General features: G+C 40.6%; 2 protein-coding genes across 2 annotated transcripts in view; one reads left to right on the top strand and one right to left on the bottom strand.

The window, feature by feature from the left end:
• Positions 1-5908, top strand: LOC110529944 (zinc finger protein 616-like). The gene is made up of 4 exons (XM_021612628.2): positions 1-479; positions 615-718; positions 1023-1125; positions 1515-5908. Exons 1-4 carry the CDS (start codon positions 128-130, stop codon positions 2402-2404), a joined length of 1449 nt encoding a protein of 482 aa, XP_021468303.2. The 5' UTR covers positions 1-127; the 3' UTR covers positions 2405-5908.
• Positions 3331-14156, bottom strand: part of tmem71 (transmembrane protein 71) — a 26590-nt gene continuing 15764 nt past the window's right edge. The window contains exons 3-10 of the mRNA XM_021612631.2: positions 10363-10417; positions 9765-9980; positions 7990-8174; positions 6582-6767; positions 6331-6397; positions 6067-6128; positions 5919-5968; positions 3331-5814 (exon numbers count right to left, since the gene is read on the bottom strand). Of these exons, the coding sequence (XP_021468306.1) occupies positions 5791-5814; positions 5919-5968; positions 6067-6128; positions 6331-6397; positions 6582-6767; positions 7990-8174; positions 9765-9980; positions 10363-10417 (845 nt within the window). The 3' untranslated portion in view covers positions 3331-5790. The remainder of the gene's footprint in view (positions 5815-5918; positions 5969-6066; positions 6129-6330; positions 6398-6581; positions 6768-7989; positions 8175-9764; positions 9981-10362; positions 10418-14156) is intronic.

Raw genomic sequence — 14156 nt, forward strand, 5'->3', positions numbered from 1 at the left:
GGACTGGGTGAAATTACCACGCAGGCGCAGTGTGAGAGGTATTCAAAAATACTTCCTGGTCAACAAAGGCACTCTGTTGACATTTTATTGATGCTAAACTACATTTGATTTCGAGGCGTCGGCATCTATGCTTTTCTACAGCCTATTTCTTCTACACTTCCTATTAACAATCCTGAAAGCATTTTCTCTAGTAATGGCAAATTCATTTGCTTTTCACACTCAGCTAGCCTCCATCATGGAGGTTTTGGCTAATGCGGCCGTGGCTGAAATCTGCGAGCTTGTTGACAATGGCTATGCCGTCCTGCATGTGGAGATATCTCGAGGCCAGAAGGAGAATGAAACATTGAGGAGAAAACTACGGCTGATGGAGATGAAAGTGTCTAGTGCGAGTACTCCGAGAGAGGGAATGGGAAGCTCCATCCTTCCGCACAGTCGCTCTCGAGCTCACCTTGGCATGGAATCGAAAAGGACATCAAACAGTACGTTACATTTACTGGTTATAACAATTCATTTACATTAATTGGTTACATCATTTATAGAACGAATTGTTTTAAGACGGCATTAATAACGTATATTGTGTCTGTATGCATGCTATTCCCCTCTACTCATTTTAGGCGAGGTACGATGTCGGGGAGCAATTGATTCCAAGTTGGTAACCAGCATGTTTAGGCACAGAGAGTCCTCAGGTGACACTGGACAAACGACAACACCGAGAAAGGTAAGCTTTACGTTTGCCTCGGTGTGCCTCATTTTCCCACAATATTTAAAAAAGGCAGCCTAATATTTCACAATGGTTATCAACACCACCTAGGTCTGAAAGCAAAAATGACCTAGCCTACCTAGTCTTAGTGGTCATCTTGCAGTAAAGCTATGTTGTTTTACCTGTTTACTGTGCTGTTAGTGTTCTTGTTGTATCTTTTCAGTTTTCTTTGACTGTGTAAGGTGTACCATTTTCTCACAGTTTGTGCACAGTAAGTGGATTATTCCCAGTTATATCTGGCATCCCAACTGATTTTACACAGACTGCAGGGTTGGAAGAGATAAACCCCAAATCACCTACCATCAAAGAGGAGATGTGGGAAGAATCCTGGGAGAATCATGACCAATGGGGGAGACTGAGTAGTGGTAAGTAAAATGGTAGACAAGCTTATGTGTTTTCATTATACCTTTTGGAAAAGTGTTTTCATACACACCTCATTACACTTTGATGCTTTCAGTTATGCCTTTCCCATAAATATGAATGAATCAACCTTTCTATTGACCCAATAACTTGCCAAATGAATACTGTCATGTAAAGTGATTGCAACAATGTCAAACTACATACGGAATACATTTATTTAAGTATAACTGAATTTATGTCAGTTTGGGCTTTCATATAGACTATACTGTATAGATGTATACCAATAACTCTCTGAAATTGCTCATATCCTTCAACTGATGTGATTTTTGATGATTACCTTCACGATGAGCATCCAGTTTATAGCGATTCACACACGGCCTTGTTGATTTTATAGGAGCTTTAAATCACAGTGCTGATGGAGGAGAAAGGCAATCCAACGTCGACACAGAGGCTGCTCAACCAATCAGCAAACAGGAGAATGCCAGCTCTTGTTTATGGGTGAGTGGTGAAACGGACAACAACCTCCTGCCAGGATCAAATAACCTGAGTGTGAACAAAAGATCTCTAAACCCAGGACTGGAAAATGGTGATGGAATACTTAAAAGTGTGGGCTTTGATTGTATGATGTTTGAGCCCCACAGACAACTTGGGACCCTTCGCACACAGGGTTCTGGGGCTGATCTTCCCGAGTGCTCTTACTCTCATGTGGATGTTGTACCTACTCAATCGGAGTCAGAGAATGGATTCCCCTATGAAATGAGCAAAGTGATTCCCTCCATAACTGAGCACAAAAAACATGTCGCTTACCAGGACGGGAGACAGAGGGCGCCGTTGCCCTCAGAGCCTCACAGGACTGTAGGAAAAGGCATGGAAACAGGATCCAATGGTTTGGTCTCCCATGACAGTCATAACAATGATGGGAGTAACAATGGTGACGTCTCAGCAGGTAAGCTGTTAATTTGTAGTTTCTGCGGTAAGACTTTGGCTTGTCTGAAGAATCTCAAGACACACCTGAGGGTTCATACTGGTGAGAAGCCGTTCAGCTGCGCGCAGTGCGGGAAGCGCTTCTCTGACTCCAGCAACCTCAAGCGACACCAGAGCGTTCACACGGGGGAGAGACGCTACGGCTGCAGCCACTGCGGCAAGCGCTTCGCACAGTCGGGCTCACTCAAAGTGCACATGAGCGTACACACGGGATGTAAGCAGTTCAGATGTATGCACTGTGGGAAGACTTTCATATCGGCCAATCACCTCAATAGACACATCAGTGTTCATGATGGATAAATACTTTTACCAACAACTTTTCAATGGGTGAAAGCATACCTAAACGTGCTTCAGCCAAGCTTGAACAGAAAAGGGACTCGGAGGTTGGCATTTATTGGGATGACTCATGTACAGCTCTGCAGGGTAGTCAGCCACAGTCATAAAATCAGCTTTTTAAACCAAACACTAAACTTAAATTAAGACCAAAAAGCTAAAACAAAAAAAATTGTACAATATACGGTGCTTTTGGAAAGTCTTCAGACCCCTGGACTTTTTCCACATTGTTACATTAGCCTTATTCTAAATTCAATTAAATTGCCCCCACTCCCTCAATCTACACACACTACCCAATAATGACAAAGCATAAACAGGTTTAGACATTTTTGCAAGATGTAGAAACATCAAGGGTGATCAGTGGAGACATGGTGCACCTGAGCTCAATTTTGAATCTCATAGCAAAGGGTCTGAATAATTATGTAAATAAGCTAATTCTTATTTGCTAAAATTTCTAAAAACCTGTTCACCTTTGTCATTATGGGGTATTGTGTATAGATTGAGGGACAATTTTAATTTAATCCATTTTAGAATAAGGCTGTGACTTAACAAAATGTGAAAAAAGGAAGGGGTCTGAATACTTTCCGAATGCACTGTGTATAGCCAATTATGATTTTGCAGCTGGCCCGTCTAGTGGAAATCGCTCAACTGTGCCTCCAGGACAACAGTCATCCCAATAAATGTCAACCTGCAAAGGAATCGGGTGCTTGACTGACGGACTTTATAGTCCAAAAATGATTCCGTACACTTTTCAATGTGTTTTTGTAACTATCGTTGTTGTTAGTCACTCATCATCTGACATGACAGTGCCTCATTTGAGGAAAATAGTGATAGTATGTAGACGTGTAAGTGGTATTGTCAAACAAATAACTTTCATGGTGCAAATTTTGTAATAGTGTATTAACCAGACAGTTTTTATTTATTTTTTTACAATAATACGAGCATGGTGTAGTCATGATTTAATAGGGTTCCTAAAAGAGCCAGTCAAATTGAATGGATGGATGTTGCACAGGCTCACTGCTACATGAAGGCCTCTTACAGTCAATGAAATATTTACTGCCCTATCAATCTAAGTCTCTACTCCTCAGCTGGTGCAGAAAGTGTTCAGTGGTTTGAACACTGACGAGTCATTCATGATACATTTCACGGTCACGTTATAGACTCGCATTAGAAACAGAATATTTCCAGAGATCCTGAAAATGCACTGAAAATATTGAATCTTAAAAATAAGGTCACATACTTGGACAACTATAAAAAATGACATTTAATAAAAGTTGTATAAGCCAATTGAGTTGAACTATTTTACAAATCTGTTAGAAAAGATTAACATTTCAGTGCAATATAGCTCATTAACTATTAAAGAATATAAAAACAGTACAGACAGACAATGATTACATTTTCAGATACATCCAATGTGAGTGCAAAAGATAAACATGCATACAAGAACCACACATTTTGCAAATGTGGAAACTAGTTGAGTATCAAAGCAATACAAATTATGATTATATAAAAAAAGTAACATTTCAAACTGGTTTATGTAAAGGTACACAATAGGAAATTACTTAAATCTCAAGGTCTTGTAAAGTACATTCAGTATATGCCAATAAATCATGAATATTACAAAGAAATAACAGCCATGTTGTCTTCATATACTGTAGTATGTACATTAGCCTTTGTTTACAATAAACTAGCAATAAAATGGTGTCTACCGGCAACTTTTTTTTATATATTAATTTTGGCTTATTGATGAAGTATTGGTGATTTAACACTTTCTGGTCAGAGAATTGTCTCATTTGGAGTAATCATTCAGATTTGGCACTTGGAGTGAATACATACAGCAATACTTCTCAAGTCACTTTCGTCTGGACAAACAGTACATATATGGAGACAATTAAATACAACTTTTCTAAAGGACCAACAACATCCAATGTATTACAAAGAATGGCCAGTTGAGATGTACAGTACAAAATGAACTCATTATTAAAGTACAAATCACCTATTTTTAGATTCTCAAAAAATCCTGCTGTAGTTTGAGGTCCAAACATGACTCATATTTCAACTTTATAAAGCTATACAATATGAACTTTATTCAGCTACTTGCTGTGCCCTGTTCCTTTTCCTGACAGAAAACACACTTTCCCTCTGGGTTGATAAACAACCATAATTACTCAGCTTTCAATGCCATTACATACTCAACATTGTACCATTTAATGAGTCAAATAAAGGGGGGGGCGATTGTGTTATTCTTTGCCGCCGTCATTATGCTCAATCTCAACATTCACATTCCATTATTGTGATCCACTGATAAGTGGTTGTGGTTAACCACAAGAGACAGCTAGTGGTATGAGTATTATGAAAATGACCACCTCTTCCCCATATCCCTTGAATACAAACATTTCTATACACGTTTCAGCACTACCATGAGCAGATAGGCATCCTCACACAGGGCTGACTTTTCTTTTCCGGCAGCATTTTCTGTCACTTCCCTGTATTTGAACTGTTATCTGATTCCGCAGTCTACTGCCTACTGACATGTAGCCCTGTTTAGTTTAGCAGGCACAGCATGCTATTAGCTAAGCCAGGCTAAAGAAGGCACTTAGCATGTTGTATTTCCATTTGCTTCTATTCAGATTAAAAGTTGCAGCTGTCATTTTTGTGAGGAAAAAACAGGTCTCAGACTGCAAGCCACTGCTACTTTAATGGCCCTGCAATTGTATTCAAAATACTGGAAGCTAGAAAATAAGTAACACTGGACAGCCCTAAAAAACCCAAGATCAACTATCAACAATCAACAACAATATCAATTCAGGTATTCAGAATATATTAAAAACGTGTGCATAATATATGATATGAATATTACCGACTTATTTTTATATTCAGGATTATGGGAAACATCTTGGACAATCAAATGGCAGTGATCAGTGAGCAAAATAACTAGCATAGTCCGGAAGGCATATTATCCCAATACAAGTTCCAAATACGCAATGCATCGTCACGTGCATCGTAGTTTACAAAAATACAGTTAAAATTATCTTCTTCTAACGTGGAATTTCAAATGAAATTGCTTTTGATTATGCGTTTTATTGTATTTATTCCACTGATCTGTGCTCATTTTTGCATGACCAGTGTCACCCTATACCCGCTCAATTGAGCCCAATAACCTGCTTTTATGACCAGATTAATGGAACTCGTGTTACATTATGTGAAAGTGCAATCTACACGCATTTATCTAATGAAATGTAAGAATCTATATTACTCTTTTTCTTGTGGTCCACATCCACCCTTTTCATTATCATAGATTCATTTCATGAGTAAACAGATATTGTGTGTGTGTGTGTACGCACAGCTTTCATCTACTCATTCTTTGATGTAATATCCTGGAACAAAAATTAAGAACAAAGTTATTGACCACGTTAATGTAAAACATGTGGTTGCCTGAGGTCAAAATAAATGTAATTTAATATTTGAGAATATGACTCACCTCGGTCTTCGCTTTTCTCCACTTGCCCATGGGCCCAGATTGTGAGACGACTGGAGAAAAGGCAATGTATTAAATGAATGGTCAATTTTTGAAACACCATTGAAATTGGCTTCAAACGCTACACTGAATACACTAGAGGTATACTTACATAGATATATCATTATTAATATAAATGTGGTGAATGCCATTGTCAGTCCCCACAACAGACACCTGAAAAAGAATGAAATAGTTTACGTTAGCAGGTATTCTATACAAGAGAGCATCATTAAGAGTGCTTTTATCAAATAATTTCATACTGAATGAGATATATACTGTTTACTTTCCTAAAATGTCCAAATATTTTATGCTGGTTATTTCAATATTCGGTTAAAAAGTAAATGCCACCCCATACACCTTTATACTGATGGCTTACCTTGAAAATACGGCAGAGAAGATAAAGACCATGAGAATGATGAAGAGAGCTTTCGTCATGGAAAAATCTGAAATGCATAAATATTTTAACAAAACTGACAAAAACCCAATGGAACCTCCTCTCCTGTCTTCATCTAGTACTGTTGAGACGAGAGGGGGAGCTTGATCTATAATGATATACACAAACAGTTAACATTTGAGAATACACAGAAGAGAGTGTAGATAATGAGATAACAATGGACTGCAGCTCACCTGCTGGCTGGGGTTTAGGGGGACAGCAGCTATTGGAGAGGAAGGCTGAGGGGGGCGGGACATCCAGAAGGCCACCCAGGGGTTGGCCGAAATGCTCCTGGTGGACGCAGGTCTCCGTGATGATCTCCTCCTGCACCATGGGCTCGTGAGCCAACTTCGTGGGCATGGAAATGATCTCACTGTCATCTGGAATGGCAAAGGAGACACGACTACAGCTGAGGAAGGTTGTTAGTTTCACGCATCTATTCAAGGTTGGTGTGGTTTACCCTCGAAGCAGTCTAGGGATGATAATATGAGATACCATGTGAGCTTTGACAGCGCTCATATTTTATACATACAGTGCCTTCGAAAGTATTCAGACCACTTCACTTTATCCACATTTTGTTACATTAGCCTTATTCTAAAATTGATAAAATTGTGTTGTCCTCATCAATCTACACACTACCCTGTAATGACAAAGCAAAAACAGGTTTATAAATTGTTACTAAATTATGAAAAATAAAAACACATTTACAAATTATTCAGACCCTTTACTCAGTACTTTGTTGAAGCACCTTCGGCAGCGTTTACAGCATTAAGTCTTAGGTATGACGCTACAAGCTTGGCACAACTGTATTTGGGGAGTTTCTCCCATTCTTCTATGCAGATCCTCTCAAGCTCTGTCAGCTTGCTGCACAGCTATTTTCAGGTCTCTCCAGACATGTTTGATCGGGTTCAAGTCCTCTGGCTGGGACACTTAAGGACCTTCAGAGACTTGTCCCGAAGCCACTCCTGCGTTGTCTGGCTGTGTGTTTAGGGTCATTGTCCTGTTGGAAGTTGAACCTTTGGCCCAGAGCTCTCTGGAGCAGGTTTTCATCAAGGATCTCTCTGTACTTTGCTCCATTCATCTTTCCCTCGATCCTGACTATTCTTCCAGTCCCTGCCGCTGAAAAACATCCCCACACTTCATGATTCTTCTACCACTCTTCACCGTAGGGATAGTGCCAAGTTTCCTCCAGATGTGACGCTTGGCATTCAAGGCAAAGAATTCAATCTTGGTTTCATCAGACCAGAGAATCTTGTTTCTCAATAAGATATATGTTATATGTTTAATACATTTGCAAAAAAACTGTTCGCTTTGTCATTATGGGTTATTGTATGTAGATTGGATAAAAAAAAAAAAATTAAAATCAATTTTAGAATAAGGTTGTAACGTAACAAAATGTGGAAAAAGGGGACTGAATACTTTCCGAAGGCACTGTATAAGACAGCAGCCACTTGATAAGAGCCTTGCTTAATGGGACAACAACATTACCCTTTACAAGTCCATACATAAACATGGCCAAAATTACATGAAATAAGTGCAACATTGCTTAAGTGTCACAACAGTTGGCCATCCCAAGTGCCTCCCACTCAGACATAGCCTTACCATAAGTGAAGCTGCAGCTGGTGTCCAAATCGGTGGTGCTATGCTCCATCCAGGAGGACTCTGCAAGAGGTGGGTGACGCACCCCTCCGAACACTTTCTCATCCAGCCATGACTGACACGTCTCAGTCATGTCACTAAACAGACTAGCTAGAGACCGGCGGGCCTTCCGCCTGCGTCTGAAGATTCTAAGGGGAGGGAAACACAAGTCATACTTTTTATCAGGACAATGTCAACAAATGTGTAAAAGACTAATGTTCTTAATAGTATTCCTAATGTGTTTCTTTGTACTGCATCTGTGATCACAGTAATAATCAATAATGTTGTCACGATACTTAGTATGACAGGCTCAAAAAACAAGTCCTAACTAAATCTACCTTGTGTTTCATGTACTTATTTCATGTCATTTGTCATGTTAGCGTAGTGACTTGTAAAGGGTATCGTTATTGTCCCTTTGAGCAAGGTTCTTATCAATTGGCTGCTGTCCTATATGTATTGAATATGAGAGCTGCCAAAGCTCCTGTGGTATCTCATATTATCCCTCGCCTTCCGACCATGACACCAAAGCTCCCGTGGTATCTCATATTATCCCTCTCCTTCCGACCATGACACCAAAGCTCCCGGGGTATCTCATATTATCCCTCTCCTTCTGACCATGACACCAAAGCTCACGTGGTATCTCATATTATCCCTCTCCTTCTGACCATGACACCAAAGCTCCCGGGGTATCTCATATTATCCCTCGCCTTCCGACCATGACACCAAAGCTCCCGTGGTATCTCATATTATCCCTAGCCTTACGACCATGACACCAAAGTGGTTTGTTTTTGAAGTTATAGAGCACACAATGTTGGTTTGGATGATATTTTCTGCTAAATGGCATATATTACAATATTTGACCAAAAGCAGGTTCTAAAAGGACCATTGGGTATTGTGATACTGTATTGTCAAAGTAGTAATAATTAGACAGTGGGGTAAGTTCGAAAGCCCACAAAACCAGTGGCTTAACCATGCCATGTGAAAATTCATCTCTGAACAAATCTCTATTACATAATTCCGCCAATAAATTATTTTGTGTATCATAGGCTTTCAAATAAAATGACAGCATGATTATGCAATCAAATGTATTTTAACCAAATGCCTGCAAGGCATTGATGTTTTTCATTTTAAGAGCAAAATGGCACTGACTAGAATCTCTTAGCAATGCAAACGGTTGACTTGACTTACGAGCTCCAATTTACAGGACTAACCAGCCTCACATTTTCCGTGCAGCTCTCTCAAATAGGCTAATCCATTCCCTCATCCCTATAAACAGGGCTTGTGTTTGAACACAGACCGGCATGGTTATCCACCCCCAAATAGAAATCTGAACCCACTGTCAAGAGCTGCATAACGACGGGGAGAACATTTCCGACCATGATACCAAAGTGGTTTGCTACAGTTCACCAAAGTAGTTTGCTACAGTCATTTTCAATTGTAATTCACTATTATTTAATACCCATAGTCGTTCTACATTTTAAACTATATACACCTCAGAGTTTAGCTTTCATAGTTATTCATGAATGCTAGCTAAACGGTGTCTATTAGTGACTGACATTCAACCAGACCTAGGTCAAATACTGAGGTATACTTGATTTAGCTCAACGTTTGCACTTCTGGGACTAGTCTATTGGTTCCATTGCATCGGGCAAACCAAGTATTTGCACAGAAAAAATATTTGACATAATAGTTTTCTCAGTTCTGGATTCAACGTGGCATGTCTCTTTGGAACAACTGACCTGACTAGATTCTCTTTGTAGGACAGTTTGATTTTGGAGGGGGTGAGAGAGACATTGCCCTCGTCATCCCAGGTGTAGCTGTCCTCAGTCAGAACGTAGTAGCCGTTGTTGAGGAGGCGGGGGCTCCGGCGGCAGGAGCTGGGGGAGCCCGTCACGGGGTTCACAGAGTAACACTCATATGATGAATCTGGAGATGACAGGAGGGACAGGCCCAGGCTACAGAGTACACAAAGAGAACCAAGACAGAATTATAGATGTCAGAGTTATTCAACACTTCAACATCACTTTAAATATGTGTTTCAAAGATTACAACAGCGTTGTCCAACTTTCCTTCTGGACGGGTACCGTTCAGCAGGCTTCCGCTCCAACTTAGCACACCTGATTTGACTAGTTAGATGTTCCCCAAGACCTTGATTAGTTGAAACAGGTGTGTAACAATGGGGTTGGAGCATAAGCCTGCATACTCAATAGCTCTCCAGGAGGGCTGGTCACCCATTGCATACATAGTTCCAAATTTATTTTGGTAAATGTAATTCTACTCGAAGCAACGCTACATTGCATCCATGCACCTCAAAGCCTACATTTTGACCAGTTTTACCTTTGACATGACTCGTTAGCCAATGTTTTTTCTCTCTTTCTCTTTATAGGTGAACCTGTTGATATACAAAAATATTGACAGATTATGACTTCCAAGACTTCACAAGTTTGTTGGCTAGCCTAATTCATTAAAATCCATAAGAGTCTAGATGTACCCGTGCGTCAATCTAACATAATACATTTAAAAAATCTGTGACGCTTGGCATTCAGGCCAAAGAGTTCAATCTTGGTTTCATGAATCAAGAGAATCTTGTTTCTCATGGTCTAAGAGACTTTAGGTTCCTTTTGGCAAACTCAAAGCGGGATGTCATGCGCCTTTTACTGAGGAGTGGCTTCCGTCTGGCCACTCTACCAAAAGGCCTAATAGGTGGAGTGCTGCAGAGATGGTTGTCCTTCTGGAAGGTTCTCCCATCTCCACAGAGGAACTCTGGATCTCTGTCAGGGTGACCATTGGGTTCTTGGTCACCTCCCTGACCAAGGCCCTTCCTTCTCCCCCGATAGCTCAGTTTGCCCGGGCGGCCAGCTGCTGTAGACATTTTTTGGTACCCTATCCAGATTTATGCCTTGACACAATCCTGTCTCGGAGCTCTACAGACAATTCCTTCGACCTCATGGCTTGGTTTTTATTCTGACATGCACTGTCAACTGTGGGACCTTATATAGACAGCTGTGCGCCTCTCCAAATCATGTCCAGTCAATTGAATTTACCACAGGTGGACCCCAATCAAGTTGGAGAAACATCTCAAGGATGATCAATGGAGGATGCACCGGAGTTAAATTTCGAGTCTCATAGCAAAGGGTATAAACACTTATGTAAATAAGGTATGTTATTATTATTTTTTTAAATATGCAAAAAATATGTTAACCTGTTTTCACCTTGTCATTATGGGGTATTGTGTGTAGATTGAGAATTTTTTATTTAATCCATTTTAGAACAAAGCTGTAACGTAATGAAACGTGGAAAAAGGGAAGGGGTCTGAATACTTTCCAAATGCACTGTATATTTCCTAAGCTTTTTTAAATATCTCCTAGATATAGGACGGACCTTTCAACCCTTATTCTTTTTTCCCTATTTATGCATGTGTTATTCAGTGCATTTCTATTGGCTATAGTAGTAAATATTTTGGGGGCATACCTTAAAGAGGTCGTAAAATTCCAAATCAAATAGATAAATGCTCCATGGAATGACCATGGTATAGCCAGCAGCATACCACCCTGCATCCCACTGCTGGCTTGCTTCTGAAGCTAAGCAGGGTTGGTCCTGGTCGGTCCCTGGATGGAAGACCAGATGCTGCTGGAAGAGGTGCTGAAGGGACTCCAGTAGGCACCCTTTCCTCTGGTTGAAAAAAAAAATATCCCAATGCCCCAGGGCAGTGATTGGGGATATTGCACTGTGTAGGGTGCTGTATTTTAGATGGGACGTTAAACGGGTGTCTTGACTCTCTGTGGTCACTAAAGATCCCATGGCACTTGTTGTAAGAGTAGGGGTGTTAACCCCGGTGTCCTGGCTAAATTCCCAATCTGACCATCAGTCACCTAATCATCCCCAGCTTACAATTGGCTCATTCATCTCCCCTGTAACTATTCCCCAGGCTGTTGCTGTAAATGAGAACATGTTCTCAGTCAACTTACCTGGTAAAATAGGGGTTAAAGAAACAAAGAAAACATCTTAAAACAATTCCATATGTTAACTTAGTATCCCCGCCAATGGCTTAAGACTTAAAAAAAAACTGTGTGACATCGATATGAGCCAAACATTTATTCTACTGTAAAAATGTACTGTGTAAATACGATAATTTTGGAGTTCTGTGAGACTTAAGGTTGTGACTGCATCACAATATAAATTCAGGTTGGGTTTGTTTCAAACCTGCCCACAGCTGGCAGCTGAAAAGCCATCATCAATTCGGAGTGCAGATGCATGCGACCCAATCGTAATGCATGCGGAAAATTTGGGTTGACTTTGGACATCACTATGGGATAGTCAGGGACCATCAGTAAATTACACAATGTACATGGGGAAATGTTAATTCCAATAGATCCAAATTTCCAAGACATAAAAGCTCAAACCAACTATAAATTGTAGGAATTCACGTACAAATATTTAAATAATTTAATGAGAACTAAAAATGTGTACAACATGATACAGTGGTAGCAATACATGGTTATAACATCTACAGAAAAGACAAATGCCAATGGTGGTGCAGTCCAATTCATAACCACATTTCTGTAAAGGTGAGAGAGGATCTCAGGTTAAATACTGTTGAAGAAATATGGCTACAGGTTCACCAGTCTCACCTCTAGCCCATTCTGGTGGGAAGCTGCTATAGACCACCAAGTGCTACCAGTCAGTATCTGGAGAACATGTGTGAAATGTTTCATAATGTACAGTACCAGTCAAAAGTTTGGACACACCTACTCATTCAAGGGATTATTTTTACTATTTTCTACATTGTAAAATAATAGTGAAGACATCAAAACTATGGAATAACACATATGGCATCATGTAGTGACCAAACGTGTTGTGGACACCCCTTCAAATGAGTGGAGTTTGATACTTCAACCACACCCGTTCCTGACAGGTTTACAAAATCGAGGATTAGTCATGCAATCTCCATAGACAAACATAGACTAGCAGTAAAATAGACTAGCAGTAAAATGGCACATACTGAAGAGCTCTGTGACTTTCAACATGGCGACGGGGCACTGCTAGAGCTGCCCCGGTAAGTGTGGTTATTGTGAAGTGGAAATGTCTAGGCGCAAAAACGGCTCATACACTAAGTGGTAGGCCACAAAAACTCAGAACGGGGCCGCAGTGTGCTGAACAAGTAGCGCATATAAAATTGTTTGTCCTCTGTTGCAACACTCATTACCGAGTTCCAAACTGCCTCTGGAAGCAACGTCAGCACAATAATTGTTCGTTGAGAGTTCCATGAAATAGGTTCCCATGGTCGAGCAGCTGCACACAAGCCTAAGATCACCATGCGCAATATCTATAAGAGTCGGCTGGAGTGGTATTAAAACTCGAGGCCATTGGACTCTGGAGCAGTGGAAATGTGTTTTCTGGACTGAGAACCCAAACAAATCTGGGTATGGTGGATGACAGGAGAACGCTACCTGCCCGAATGCATAGTGCCAACTGTAAAGTTTGGTGGAGGGGGAATAATGGTCTGGGGCTGTTTTTTATTGTTTGGGCTAGGCCCCTTAATCTTAACGCTACAGCATACAATGACATTCTGGACGAATCTGTGTTTTCAACTGAGGCAACAATTTGTTGAAGGCCCTTTCCTGTTTCAGAATTGACAATGCCCCCATGCATAAAGTGAGGTCCATACAGAAATGGTTTGTCGAGATCATTGTGGAAGAACTTGACTGGCCTGCACAGAGCCCTGACCTCAACCACAACGAAAAGCTTTAGGATGAATTGGAATCGCCCAATATCAGTGCCCGGCCTCACTAATGCGTGTGGCTGAATGGAAGCTAGTCCCCGCAGCAATGTTCCAACATCTAGTGGAAAGCCTTCCTAGAAGAGTGGAGGCTGTTATAGCAGCAAAGATGGGACCAACTCCATATTAATGCCCATGATTTTGGTACGAGACGTTCAACAAGCAGGTGTCCACATACCTCTGGCCATGTAGTGTAAGTCTGTCCGCACAACCCGATTGGCAAAAGAACCGCACATTGAGAAATCATGACTAAACGGAATAAAAATATGATACTATGAAACAAATATAAATTATACAAAGAATAAAAAGCTTTGGAGCACCTTAAATTTTGGGCAAAAAGGAAATCTCTGCT

The sequence above is a fragment of the Oncorhynchus mykiss genome, chromosome 8, assembly GCF_013265735.2.
Source record: "Oncorhynchus mykiss isolate Arlee chromosome 8, USDA_OmykA_1.1, whole genome shotgun sequence".
NCBI lineage: Eukaryota > Metazoa > Chordata > Actinopteri > Salmoniformes > Salmonidae > Oncorhynchus > Oncorhynchus mykiss.